Source organism: Ruditapes philippinarum, unplaced genomic scaffold, assembly GCF_026571515.1.
Source record: "Ruditapes philippinarum isolate M1 unplaced genomic scaffold, ASM2657151v2 ctg4325_1_1_1_1, whole genome shotgun sequence".
NCBI lineage: Eukaryota > Metazoa > Mollusca > Bivalvia > Venerida > Veneridae > Ruditapes > Ruditapes philippinarum.
Genome location: NW_026864913.1, coordinates 131,358 through 146,594, shown reverse-complemented (window position 1 = coordinate 146,594; position 15,237 = coordinate 131,358). Strand labels below are relative to the sequence as shown.

The 15,237-nt window shown below is 35.2% G+C and overlaps 3 protein-coding genes across 3 annotated transcripts; 2 read left to right on the top strand and 1 right to left on the bottom strand.

The window, feature by feature from the left end:
- Positions 1–3,614: 3,614 nt before the first annotated feature.
- On the bottom strand, positions 3,615–6,396 carry LOC132727244 (sarcoplasmic calcium-binding protein-like). Its single transcript, XM_060712667.1, has 2 exons — positions 6,255–6,396; positions 3,615–5,965 (listed from the first exon to the last, which is right to left on the bottom strand). The coding sequence occupies exon 2, from the start codon at positions 5,938–5,940 to the stop codon at positions 5,380–5,382; it is 561 nt and encodes a 186-aa protein (XP_060568650.1). The 5' UTR covers positions 5,941–5,965; positions 6,255–6,396; the 3' UTR covers positions 3,615–5,379.
- A 1,575-nt stretch (positions 6,397–7,971) lies between these two features.
- On the top strand, positions 7,972–10,144 carry LOC132727250 (uncharacterized). The gene is made up of 2 exons (XM_060712671.1): positions 7,972–8,153; positions 9,292–10,144. Exons 1-2 carry the CDS (start codon positions 7,972–7,974, stop codon positions 10,142–10,144), a joined length of 1,035 nt encoding a protein of 344 aa, XP_060568654.1.
- Positions 10,145–10,746: 602 nt separating this feature from the next.
- LOC132727249 (uncharacterized) lies at positions 10,747–12,179 on the top strand. Its single transcript, XM_060712670.1, has 2 exons — positions 10,747–10,789; positions 11,305–12,179. Exons 1-2 carry the CDS (start codon positions 10,747–10,749, stop codon positions 12,177–12,179), a joined length of 918 nt encoding a protein of 305 aa, XP_060568653.1.
- The last annotated feature ends 3,058 nt before the right edge of the window (positions 12,180–15,237 follow it).

Here is a 15,237-nt window from a genome sequence, read left to right as displayed (position 1 = left end):
TGATCAGCATTCAGAACACGTGAACCTTATATGTCGGAAGACCACAGTTAAAATTCAGATAGATTATTTGTTTATGGTATATTTTCGTGTGCTTCCTTCTTTAAGATTTTACTATTTTTATACCTTTCTAATACATAATGATTTGAAAATGAGTACAATTTTGTCATGTTGTCATCAAAGTGGCAAATATGTGTTTTATAATTTAACATGGTATATGATTGTCACCTGAAAAAAGCGATGAATGAGAAATAATTAATGAATGGTTTAAAACTTACCTGCAATATGCTGCTAAATCCTTCTCCAGTTCAGTTTCCGTTAGCTCAACCAAACCATTGGAATATCCCGCAATTAACTCGGGTATTACAATATTCGTTTGCTTGTGTCGTCCGTCTGCATTTGTGCATTATTTCAAGAAAACTTTTATATCATCCACATGTGTCCTCCTCTGATTTGGCAAAGTCGAGGGAAAGTAGCGAATAAAGCACAGTTGCTAGATTAAACAAGAGCTGTCGGTAGGACAGCAACGCTCGACTATTCTAAGTGCTTGATAGTAAAAAAAATGCTTGATACAGTTACCTCCTCCTTTTTACAGGTTGGGGAAATGATGGTGAACAAGTGTGCAAAGTTTCAAAGCCATATGTCAATGAACTTTGAAAATATTTGAGGTATTACAAAAACTTTAACATAAATTCTAAGTCGAAAAAGGGGCATAATTCTGTCAAAATGCTTGATACAGTTACCTCCTCCTGTCTACAAGTTGGGTCATGATGGTGAACAAGTGTGCAAAGTTTCAAAGCCATATGTCAATGGACTTGAAAAATATTTAAGGTATTACAAAAACTTTAACATGAATTCTAAGTCGAAAAAGGGGCATAATTCTGTCAAAATGCTTGATAGAGTTACCTCCTCCTGTCTACAGGTTGGGGTCATGATGGTGAACAAATGTGCAAAGTTTCAAAGCCATATGTCAGTGGACTTTGAAAATATTTGAGGTATTACAAAAACTTTAGCGTAAATTCTAAGTCGAAAAAGGGGCATAATTCTGTCAAAATGCTTGATAGAGTTACCTCCTCCTGTCTACAGGTTGGGGTCATGATGGTGAACAAGTGTGCAAAGTTTCAAAGCCATATGTCAATGGACTTTGAAAATATTTGAACTATTACAAAAACTTTAACATAAGTGGTTACGCCGACGCCGACGCCGACGCTCGGGTGACTGCAATAGCTCTACTTATGCTTATCGAATAGTCGAGCTAAAAAAGGTCCCGAATTATTATTATTGTTTAATTACTTTTTGTGTTTAGTTCAAGCATACTTTAACATGTAGAAAAACGAGTTCAATGAAATAATATATCAGTAAAAACATACAATATAAGCAGATAAATACAAATTAAAAGTTGACTCTTTCGCATGATATTTTTAAGAGTAACATTAATTTAAAACATACACTCTAAGTATTGTTTTTATAAATATAGACGTTGATCATAATAAAGTTAAAAGAATATTAAAGTATCTAATAATTATGTTATTTTTGATAAATACATGACAGAATATAACTATCATATATTTTATATTATTATGGCATTAAAACTATTGTGCGTTATTGACCTGTGAAGTTTCAACACAACACAATGAATTTCTGACATGATAATGTAAAATATATTTATCAATGACAATATATTCTTTACCGAAGTGGAATAATATTTCCAAACAGTTCTCTCCATAGCTAAACTTCTCTTTTAGAAATAGGAATTTTATATACATACCAATTTTAAATATAACATGATGTAAATGCTGCACATTCGCTAAAACTATGTCAGAGTACAAGACTGAACGGAAAGTAGCTTTAATACAGGGGAATATGTCAAATATAATAGCAAGTATGGTACGTGCCACGTTCTAAAAATTGTTGTGCAGTATAATAGGTTGTAATACATTGTGTAAATGCTGCTAACGCGATAGTGAACAAATATATTACATTGTATGTTTTATTTAAAAAAAATATTATGTCCGCTAGAATTAAACTGTCATCACTAGCGAATTCATTGGATGGCACCCCGGACAGCGCAGCTTCAAAGTCAACGATCATAACATATCAGTCAATCAAATTATTCAAATGTTAATCTTATTTGCGTACCATTTAATCAACTGACATGAAAATGCATACATCTATAAATTATAGAAGTTTAGTCCCATCCCCAACACGTAAGATTATGTATACTATCAATTTTGATTTAGCTACACAACTAAAAACCTTATGAAATCAACTTTTCTAGCACGTACCCCTAACTGATAAAATAAGGTAGAACACAGACGCAAAGATCACAAGAATGCACCAATTCACACATTGAAAATGTGCATTACTTTTACAACTATCTGTCTACTTAAAAAAAAATATTACTCTAACTTGAGATCCCGGATGCACCACTCGTTATAATTATTTAAAACATTTTACACTAGTTAAAAAAAGAGGAAAAAAACGTATCTGATCATATACATCCGGGTTATATTTAAATCTATCATATATAAGTGCTGTGAGTGACAAACAGACCCCTTGTTCAATACATATGAAGTGCAGACCCCGTTGTTCAAAACATAAGCAGGTGTCAAGTGCTGTGTGGCAGCTGTAAAAAGTTGCCCCGTACTTCACTTCAGCGTTGTTATATTTTTCTGGTCCTTCGGGATCATTGATACCAGCACTATTTTGTTGAGAATTGAGTACCGCTCAAGCCGGTGCTAGGAGGCGTGAGGGATGTTGCACTTATTCAGTATTCTTCATGTACAGACTCAATCAAACCGAGTCTGCAATTCTTATGTAATTTTGTTGTGATTAATGCTTCCGAGGGATCACTTTCTTTCCAGATTTTATCATTAGTGCATTTGAGGAACACGATCGAATCAAACAAACCTTATGACTGTGAGATACTCCCAAATGGTAATTAACAAGGTCGGATCTGGGTGGGATCAGGGTCTGACTCTGAATGACTGAGCACACACCCGTCTGTAACTTTAACGACTGATCAGATTTCAACGACTTTTTTTATCAGAATTCAATGTTGAAATGTTGGCAGGTTGATTTCTCACTTAAAAAATCACCCATGGGATCAATTTTCAACGGGGTCAAACTTTAATGTTTCACACATTAAGTATACGAATATGTGAATTATTTTAATAAACGCTGCTATTTAAACATTTGTATAGATGGATACATACCATTCCTCCAGTACTTTTTTTATCAATGGATACATTGCCAAAGAAACATTACAATTTTAAATACTACTCAAAATTTAATATGAATATATAAAATAAGGCAGCAAAACACATGTTATAATTAAGTTTATATTTAAAAAATAAGAATAACACTCTAAATTTTGGAACACTACAAAGTGATGGCAAAATAAATGTTAAGAGTTTCTGTAATTAAATTTGTGCAAATACAATGTAATTGAATAAATAAGTTTTAAAGAAACTTATTCTTGTATAATGATTAAAATGATTGTTTGCTTTGACTTAAGTTCCTAAAAGTATTTTTCTATAATATTTCTTTTCTGGGAAGGGACTCTAGATTGTTGTTAGAACTTAATTGTTTCCCAACCCATTTGTTTTTGTTACCGGTATATGCTCATCATTTGTATAATATTCGACATGCATTTGATGCAATAAAATATGTTTAAACTAAAATTCCTAACATGAATTAAGGAGAATCAATCAATTATTTCTTTCAGAATATAAAATCAACCGCCTTCGTTATAAAATCGCAAGTATAAATTTGGCAGATGGTGCCTTTTCTACATTTATTTTGTTTAAGTAGCAATGCTAATTAAAACCAAAGGATAAATGGCTCATTAACTTTTATATCAGGTGTTTTTTCAAAAGTGTTCTTAAACGTCTCCTTGACAATAACATGAGAAATATGAATGATAAGATGTTCAGCTAATTGTGAAGGTAGTTTAGCTATCTTGAGTTACACAAATACATGTATACATTTCAAGAAAATTACAAGTGTGATGTTGATGCTGCACACCAAAGACGCCGCCAAATGATGTGAACAGTCACATGCAATCATGTACAAAATCAGCCTTGACAATTGTTCACTATTACAGTTGAAGATCCGAAGCACTAATCAAGTTTTATTGGTATGCGTCCGTTGTTTAATAAGTTGCATATTTTTGTGGAAAAGAAGAACCTAATGCATAAATTCACAAAGTAATGCCATGTCTGAAATTCTGAATAAACCAATGTTTGCCTGTCGCAACAAGGATTGAAACATCTGTTTGAAGCGTTAAAAATTACCCCTGGCGTCAAGAAATGCCTTCTGGCTGAGTCATAATTAGACGTTTGTACACTGAATTTAAAATCTTCCAATAAATCCTATTTTACTTTTAAGATGTAAGTTTACACTTATTCGGGTTTGTTGTGCATTGTATATGCTCTATGTACACTGACACTTAAATATAAGGAGGCACCAATTGATTGAAAATGCATTTAGGTTAAGTAACGGAATTGCGAGGGATTACACCCAAATATCTTGTTTCCCGTCATTAAACAATAGACTGGCTCATTGATTGGTTATTCCTTAGGTAAATAGAAAAAGGGAAAAAAATAAAAAGAATATGAAACACTAAATTTAAACGATTATTTCAACTGATCAAAATCTCAGTGACATGTTGAACATCAGAAAAAATATTTTCATTAGGGCAATTCAAATTCCGAATCTGAAAACAGTGTAATTTTGTTAAAACAAAACAAAAATATACAATAGCAAGACTAAAATTGTTCCCGTTGCCGAATGAACGATAGCCGCTGCGTGCACGCGGCGTCTAATAAAACTGTATACCAATGTTACATTACTTTTACATTGACACACAGGGCATACATATTAACTGATTTTGTTATAAACTATTCACATTAAAAAATCAAAATAAACTTTCCTTTCCGATTTATTTCTTTGAACAACTTGTATGAACCTCTTAACACGATTTTCAGTTGTTTTTTTTTGGTGATGGTTAATTCACATAGAAATAAACGCTCTTAAATCATACCGTTTTTGTTGGTTTTGTTGACACAAACATGTTAATTGTCATCTTACACTGACCAAAGCATTAAAACGATGACATGGTGAAACTTTAAATATGTTTTTTTTTCAAATACATTACGTTAAACAAAACGTTCATTAAAACACATTAAGTTTTATTCATTATGCGTTTATCTCCGATCTACATTTTATATATAAAAGTACAATATCATTTTCTACGTATTCAGTTCATATATCCAAATACAAGAGATTTTAGAATCACAACGCGTAAAGCATTATAGAGTCACAGGAATAAGTTAGATTTGTTTCAACGTTAATTTTGGTCGTATTATATTGTCACAAGCGTCACACAAATCCAACTGATGCAAGAGCAGTTTTGTATTGTGCATGTTTCCCTTCGTCATTCCCCATCGCTAGTTCTGTATAGAAATCTGCAATATTATCAACAGGAATTCTTCCATTTGCATCAGGACCAATCATACTGTATATACCCTTTACCAGGTTCTCTTCTTTTAGATTAAACGCTTCATGTAGTGTTTTAAATTCCTCAAAAGAAAAGTGACCAGATTCGTCAACACTTCCAGCATTAATCAGTTGTTTTAAGGCATCTCGCACTACGGCGATGGTTTTTGTAGAATCTTTAGTATATGCATCTTTACGTGTTTCTAGAAACTCATCAGGATTTAAAGATTTACTCCAATCCGGATGTTCTGTTAGGAAGACAATTTTATCCCAGAACTCATTTAGCTGATTCATCATCTTTTGTTTCCGGTCATCTCCTGGTTGAAAAACGCTGAGAAATGACTGAATACAAGCATCTCTGTCTTTAACATTGACGACACCATCTTTATTAAAGTCCACCAGTTTAAATGCGATCATCCCCTTTTCACTCATCATGTCCGCCATTTTTGATGTTTTTGCAATATTTGATCTAAAAATTAGGAGAAACAGTACGATTTATTTATTTTTATATTCATAATAACATCAGCCTTTGAAGGGATGATAGCAATAATGAATGAATCATGTCCCTGATACAAAAGCAGACTGACATGATGTCACGTTCGACCTTTTTTGGAAGTTGACAGTTGGCAACTCTAAACTTACAATAATACTTAAAACAATTCAGAAATTCTTCATTTTTTGACACGTAGTTCCTAGTAAAATATTTGCAAAAGCTTTTTTTCAAACATAACAATACAGATATGTAAATATTTACGTACCGTTCAACTCCGTGTATATTTAAAATGTAAAATATCCACTGAACGCGCGCGAGCTGGCTCTACTTCAGTGCATGAAATAATACGCCGGTAATGTTAGCTAGAAGTAAAAACATACACTATTTGTGTTACAATTACATCCTGGTAATTTTAATTGAACGCAAACCAAATCGCGAGGCTTGCTGTAACAGTGTTATTATGTACTTTACTGCATTTCCTGAGTACTGGTGTATCTTCAATTTCCGATAACATGTACAAATTCTATTATTCATAATTTTATGCTCGATCAGAGATGATATTTTCGTGATATATATTTGTGACATTTATTGTCAAACATTTGTTCATTACATTAAGTGTATATCATATTGTATCCAACCGTAGGGAATATAATAATGGTACTCTGCTAAAGATATATAGAATATCCCAAGCCTACATGTTTTATGTTATATTTTACATTATAAGAATCAATTTCCAAGTTCCACTTACAGAAGGTCAAGGCTTACTTTGACAGCATCATTAGAGTTTAGGTAAACCAAAGACTTACGACTAGAGCAGACCAAGAACTACCGGGACAGTCTATAGATGTTGCATGCTAAATATAATGTTGTAGATTTGGCGCGACGTCACGTAACGTCGCTTTTGCGCGAATTGTTTACTTATGTTTTTAACGTAACGTCATTTCCTATGTATGTAAACATTCAGTTTGAATAAAGGAAACGAACCGTACACATGGCCTAGTTTTATTCACGATCAAGTCCTCACATTTTATGGTGCCGTGAACCGAAACCACCATGAATCTTCATAAACTACAAGCAGTGAGGGAGGGCCACAGAGCTACTATAGCAGAACATTTGCAGGAAATCGAAGATGCAATTAGAGAAAATAATATAGAAGATGTTCAACTTCTCATAAAAACAATCGAAAACATTATGCTTTCTTTGGCGAGTACTGATGCAGACATTTTAAACAAGATTGATACAGAAAATACAGCAGTAGAGGTGAAGGAAACCGCTATGTACAACATTCGTGTAAAACGTCAACTACAGAAATATAAGAAATTTCAGGTTTTATCAGATTCCGTAAGAGACGTAGACAGAGACAATATCAACCACTCGTCACGAACAGAACCATCATCCAGCAATCACGGCGAGCAGATGGACTACATTAGAAGCAGAACCTGCTTACCGCTGTCTAATTCATTTCATCACAAGTTGCCAACAATTTCTATGCCGACATTTAGTGGTGATCTCTTGACGTATCAGACATTTTGGGACTCATTTGAATCATCAGTGCACAACAATCCCAGTTTAACAGACGTGCAGAAATTCAGTTACCTGAAGTCATTGCTAGAGGGAGATGCTGCAAGAACTATTGACGGGTTCGCGTTAACGAATGCAAACTACAATCAGGCATTGTGTTTATTAAAAGAGCGCTACGGACAGAAACAAAAAATCACCTCCGCATATATGCAGACATTATTGAAGTTACCAACTCCAGCAGACGATATTCGAGAATTACGTCAATTTTACGATATGCTTGAGACAAACATCCGGGTTTAGAATCATTAGGTGACTACAAGATACATATGGCAATCTATTAATCCCAAAAATCCTTGAAAGACTACCACCGGAAACCAGACGTCATTTAGCTAGGGAACATGGTACCGGAAGTTGGACGCATTCCAAGGGACTTAGCGCAAATCTAACAGAGAGATTGAATTATGGAAAGCGCAGAGAGTCGCACAAGAACAACTAACAGGAAAGATTCTATACCTAATCAGCATATTTTTATACACGCGCACCGAATAGACCGGCAAGGAAGTCATTATACCGGACGAGCATTGCACAAGAAAAAAGTGGCGTGTTACTGTGATGAAATACAGTATGGGAGAACTGTAGAAAAGTGAAGTCGATGTTAAGATCACGCATTCAAATCATAAAGTATAACAACATTTGTGTTTTAACTTGCCTAAGTAAAGGTCACCAAGTGTCTGGATGTCCGTCCAAGTCTCGTTGCCGCCAGTGTACGTGGTAAAACATCTACTAGTACATGCAGCCAATTCCCAAATCGACATTTCCCCAGAACTACCCAAATAAGCCCGCCATAGGAAGTCATGAAACACAACAGTCTGACGTAACCGGAAGTTATATAGAAACTGGAGTACTAATATTGAAGCCGGTGATACAACTATATTATTTTCAAAAACCCACCACTCAGATGTTTTATTAAAAACTGCGACAGCCCCTGATTGTGCTAATGGACGATATGCAGAAGCAAATGTTCTTATGGACGAAGGAGCCCAAAGATCTTTTATCACCCAAAATTTAGCCGATAAACTTCAATTGAATATTGATGGAACAGATATTATACATTTATCAGCGTTCGGCGACCCAGCGCACAGCGTTCAACATCTTAATACGGCAACTATAAATTTAGTAGCAGACGACGGAATGTTAATCCCAATCCGAGTATTGATTGTTCCCGTGATAGCAAAGCCCATCGATAATGTATATCGCAACTCCATCAAACACTTGAAATATCTACAAGGACTCAAACTTGCTCACCCTGTTACCATGGATACCACATTCGATATATCACTATTAATTGGTGCTGATTTTTACTGGCAGATAGTTGGCGACAAAATTATTAGAGGTGATGGACCCACTGCTGTAAGTTCCCGCATTGGTTACTTCTTATCCACCTTCCAATGTTATGGAAGTCATAGCAACCCACGTATCTGAAACGACAGACCTCACTCGATTTTGGGATATAGAATCAATGGGTGTTTCAAAAGGAGACTGTGAAGATACCGATGCCTCTTCTTATCTACAACAGTACCAGAAATCGTGTATTTCATTCTCAGACGGAAATTACACAGCGAAGTTGCCATGGAAACAGAATCATCAACCCCTCCCTTCAAACTATAACATTACGAAGAAAAGAACAGAATGTACAATAAAACGCCTAAGTCAGAAGCCCCAAATGTTGATGAAATATAACGATATTATACAGGAACAAGAAAATAGAGGTTTCATTAAAGAGTAGACGAAAGTTCCAGAGCAAAACGCGTGCATTATATACCACATCATGGAGTTGAAAAGAATTCCACAACAACGCCCATACGAATAGTCTATGACTGTAGTTGCCGCCAATCAGAAAGAAGTCCAAGTTTAAACGACTGCCTTGAATCCACACCTCCAGAGCTGAATGATCTAACCACCCTTCTGTTAAGATTTCGGCTTGGTAGATATGCAGTATCAACTGACATAGAGAAAGCCTTTCTACATGTCGGTCTACACGAAGATGATAGAGATGTTACCAGATTTCTATGGTTATCTGACCCTACAGATCCCAAAAGCCAGCTTGTGACATACAGATTTCGAGTTGTTCTTTTTGGAGCCACATGTTCCCAATTTATTCTCAATGCTACATTACTAAAACACATGACCCTGAATGCAAGTAACCCTGCCGCTAATATAATTACCAGAGACCTGTATGTCGACAATGTAATTTCAAGTTTTCAACAAGAACAGGATCTTCTTACCTATTTCCGGTACGCACGTGCTCTCATGTCCGAAGCACGATTCAATCTGCGATCGTGGACTTCAAACTCCAGTAAATTATGTGAACTCGCAGTAGCTGAAAAAAGTCTGGACAAGGATAAAGTTGTCAAGGTATTAGGAATGTTATGGGACCCGGATAATGACGAGATGTCGTTTGTACAGCGCACGATAGTAAACTCTGAGAGAACAACCAAACGTTTTATTCTCAAACAGACTTCAAAATTATATGACCCCCTGGGATTGCTTAGCCCAGTAACTGTACGCGCCAAATTACTAGTTCAAGACCTATGGAAGAAGAAATTTGATTGGGACACACCACTTCCCGGTTGATATCATTAACACCTGGACTGATTTGAGCATCGACCTGAACAGCGTAATTCAGACCAAGTTCCAGAGACCATATTTTCCCACCACTGAAAATACAGCAAATTCTGCCGATTTTAATTTACACGTGTTTGTTGATGCAAGTGCACGTGCTTATGGAGCTGTAGCGTATCTTACTTCCGGTCATACATCTACCATTGTATTTGCAAAGAATAGAGTCGCACCTGTGAAAGAGATAACTTTACCCAGACTAGAACTGATGGCAGCACTCATCGGTGCACGTGTAACCCACCACGTGTCAAATGCATTCACGTGCAAGAAAATCACATGTTGGTCCGACAGTCAAATAGTGTTAAGTTGGCTGAAATCTACAAAAACACTTAAACGCTTCATTTTGAACAGAGTCGAAGAAATCAAGAAAACTTACCCCCGATATTGAATGGCGATATTGTCCAACAATCAGAAAAATCCCGCTGATTTACAAACCAGAGGTTTAACTGCGACCAGTTACAATCAAGCACATTATGGAAAATGGACCTACTTGGTTAATTCACAACAATAAATGGCCTACTTTGGAACAAACTAGGGCAATCACTTTCACTACGTTGATGGAACAAAATTCAGAGGAAGAAATTGTATCTGACAAGAGAGGTAACTCTGGTTTACGTCAAATTCTAGAGTTAAACAGATATAGCAGCTTTCACAAGTTATTTACGTGTTACGGCATACGTTATACGTTTCACTAAAAACTTGTAGAGTGACGTATAATTATCGCCAAATTTGTCCATTATCTACAGAAGAGCTGAGATTAGCAGAAGGAAAACTGATTGAAACTTGCCAACAACAATATTTCCCAGACGTAATTCAAGATCTTAAATCCCAGAAAAAACGCAGTCCAATAATTCGACAGCTAAGACTTTATTTAGACAAGGACGGTTGTATTCGTTGTGGCGGAAGAATACATAACGCACAGTTGCCAGAGACAACAAGATTCCCGTTCTTATGTCCCCAAAAAGTCATGTCACCAGACTGATAATAGAAGACGCTCATTACAATCAGTTACATGCAGGTGTCGCCCATACTGTTACCCATTTACGCCAGAAATACTGGATACCATCAATCAGACAGCACGTGAAAAGTGTTCTCCGAAGATGTGTCATTTGCAGAAAAGTTACAGGAAGACCCTATACCGCCCCCAGATCCCCCACCACTTCCGGTTTCCAGAGTAATCGTCGAACCACCCTTCTCCGTAACAGGTGTTGATTTCACAGGGGCACTTTACATTAAAGAAAAGCAAGTTCAGCAGAAGGTATACATATGTCTATTCACGTGTGCCAAAACCCGTGCTGTTCATCTAGAAATAGTTCCAGACCTTACAGAAGAATCATTTATGTTAGCCTTCAGACGATTCATCAGCAAACGATCATTACCAAGACTGATGATATCTGATAATGGTACCACTTTTCATGCAGCAGCCAATCAAATCCGGCGACTCTATAATTCGCAAAATCTTCATACTGCCCTTACACAAAGAGGAACACACTGGCAGTTTATTCCAAAAAGAGCACCTTGGTATGGTGGAATGTGGGAGCGACTAATTGGTGTAATGAAAACAGCGATTAAGAAAGTTCTCGGCAAAGCTTCCATTAATTTGCAAACGCTGCAGACGATAGTTACCGAAGTAGAGGCAATGATGAACGATCGACCAATTACCTACGTTTCATCTGCTAGAGATGATCCAGAGCCTCTCACCCCTTCACACTTACTACATGGACGCAGACTGACAACTCTACCATTCTACGATACTGTGGTAACCAACGATACTCCCGGTTACCACAGCAAAGGTGACGATGTTCGACAACGTGCTAAACGACGTGAGGAGTTAATTAATCACTATTGGCACCGCTGGAAACACGAGTATCTGACGTCATTAAGAGAATACCAACGGTCGAGTGTACCACAAACCAGACTATTCAGGTTGGTGACGTTGTTATTGTCCAAGACGACTTTACACCCAGGCTACAGTGGAGCCTTGCGGTAGTTTATGAACTTTTAACGGGAAAAGACGGGTTTTCGAGGGCCGCGAGGATACGTACATCCGGAGGGCTGACTACACGACCGATTATCAAATTACCCCATTGGAAATTATCCAGAAACCAGATGAATAGGACATTACGATACTTATTGGAATATTTATCCTATACCGCTAATATTTCGTGAAAAGACAATTCAATTTGTATAAACATAGAAGAGTGAAAATAATTCAAAAACAGACACTTTACATAGCGCCAATCTGTTTGTGATATATCTAAATATAGCTGTTTTTAATAATGGTTGCTCAATTTCAAATATGATTTTAAATAAGTAATTCCATTACTTTATGTTTTTGTATGACAATTATTACATTTAGCATTTCTGAGGCCCGGAGAATGTTTTAGATTTGGCGCGACGTCACGTAACGTCGCTTTTGCGCGAATTGTTTACTTATGTTTTTAACGTAACGTCATTTCCTATGTATGTAAACATTCAGTTTGAATAAAGGAAACGAACCGTACACAACGCCTAGTTTTATTCACGATCAAGTCCTCACATTTCTATAAGCTCTAGGCATTTGGATTTTTAAAAGAAGTTTTTTTTCGTTTTTTTTTTCTTTCGGTTGCCATGGCAAGCAGAGTTCTATATAGAATTCAATTCTTTGAACAATTTACATATGTGACCACCCAAGCAACATTCCTGTGAAGTTTGTATGAAATCACCTAAGTGGTTTATGAGGAGATGTCTTTTAAAGTAAAAGCTTACCACCACTACTGGCCCCAGACGAAAATTACCATCCCAAAAGTTTGCAGTTGTCAATTTTGGGACAAAAAGGTGGTTAAAAAAAAGGAACAAATGAGGATTACTTCTGGTATTTAAATTAAGTTTATCTATATCAGTAATACATCATGTAAATCTACATTTCAATAATATTAATAGTTAATTATAAGGTAATATATCAAACTTTAAAGATATACAATCGTACATGTTAAACATACATTATAAAACAAGACAATACAGTAATATAAAGAACATGTTACATGTATATAACAAACATATATACAGTTTGAGTACAGATCAAACTTTGAAATCTGAAAAGGACTGGTATTCCCATTCCTTACAAAATTTTGGAAAGAATAGCACTTACTATAAACAGGACATAGACAGAACATTATATACATTTTTATATGGTTTTAAATCTTAACCAACAATGCAAAGGCTATATGGTACCTTTCAAGATTAATGAAGGAAGACTATAAGTGGCATTCAATGCAATTTTTCAGACACATACAGGGTACGTGAATAGAACCCAAAATGTTCCACAAACAAGCCTGAAAGCTCCCTCACATGGCAAGATTCAGGTGATCAAAAGTCAGCGACTGTAACAACTTGGCCATGATTGACCTCAATTAAGTGCTAAACTAATGCAACATATTACATTATACTCGACTACTTTTCTGTCACAAAAGATTCAAACTCTTCTTTATTTAGTAAACTAACTCCACAGAAGTTCAAAAGCTAAATAAAATTGAAATTCTTCCATATATCAGCTGGGGCTAAAACAGAAAACATGCAAGAGATTATAAAAGAATCAACTCAGAATTATATTGAATATCTATTTTAAGTGCAATTAATTCTTGTTCCGATTTGAGTTAAAAAGGTTTAAACGCTTTTCATTTTTAGGTCATTTTTCACAATAAAAATCATTCTTCTGTAAAAGTGGAGAGATCGAATAATCTTAAATTTTGCACACAAGTTCACAACAAATGGTACAAATACTCAACAAATATTTTAAGTCCACTCTTATCAGAAAACCTCAGTGGAGTCAGAAACTCATAAATTTGGTTATCAAATTTAAATCAACTTAAATAATCTAGCAATTTTGAATAAAAAAATATAAAAAATGTGCTATTTGTAATGAATGGTGTTGGAAGATAGATTAATCCTTGAGACTTTTGAAGTTCACCTGACAATCATTCTTTTTTGTTTGATCCTTTGTATTTAAATTGGTTTGAATAGTTCAGAGCTACAGTGTTACTGCAATTTAGTAATTTTAAAATGAACAACAACCTGCAAGAATTCCATGGAGAGTAGAAATCTAATTATCTTAAAATAACTGCCAACTTTTTCACATGAATTTACTTTGTTATCTGGATTGTTACTGGAAAACATTTGCCTCACAAAAGAATTGATTGAAGTCACAAATCTATGTATGTATAACACTCTTTACTTTGTTCATACTGCAATGCTTTAATTTTTATTAAGTATACAAGATTTAATAGTAAATTATAGTTTAAAATTTCAGAATTTAAAAAAAAGTTCATGTGTTAAAAATGTACACAATCAGCACCAAAAATTTAATCTGAGGAAACAGCATGAACAATTTGATACTAATTATCCCTTTCATAAAAGTTACAAATGTTAACAACCATTTTTGGAACACACCATTCTATATCAAACACTTAGCCTAGTGTTAGCTGAAGAGTCATTCTTAGATACTTAGCCTACTGACTACTAAAGAATTTACCCATGAGACTAGTGCAAACCCAATATCAGCCGCCAATTTCGTGCAACATTATTTTGGTTTGCACTCATCCATATTCAATTAATTAATACTAGTCTGTATATCACCCTGTATATATTTTGAAATTTTCCCACAAAATGATGGACTGTCTTGTCCAGATTGAACGCTGGATGTGTCTATTTAAGATATTTTGTGGGGTAAGGGTTAAAGATATATATCTGATATTGCAACAATGATATTAATGCGTAGACCAATACAAATGTACATGAACATTATACATGTTATAACATACAAGTATGGTGTGAGGTACTTTAGCTGCCAGATACAAAATGTAACAGATAAATTACTGAATTATCTTATAATGTCATCTACAATGTATATAGATATGTGAAGATCAAGCACATTTCTCGTATCTAGGCCATGTACATATACATTTATAAATATTTTCTATAACAAATTGACAGGAAATATAGTGTTACCTTATCAGCATATTTGCTTCTTTTATAATGTTTTGTGGCAAAAGAACTTGTTTTGGCATAAC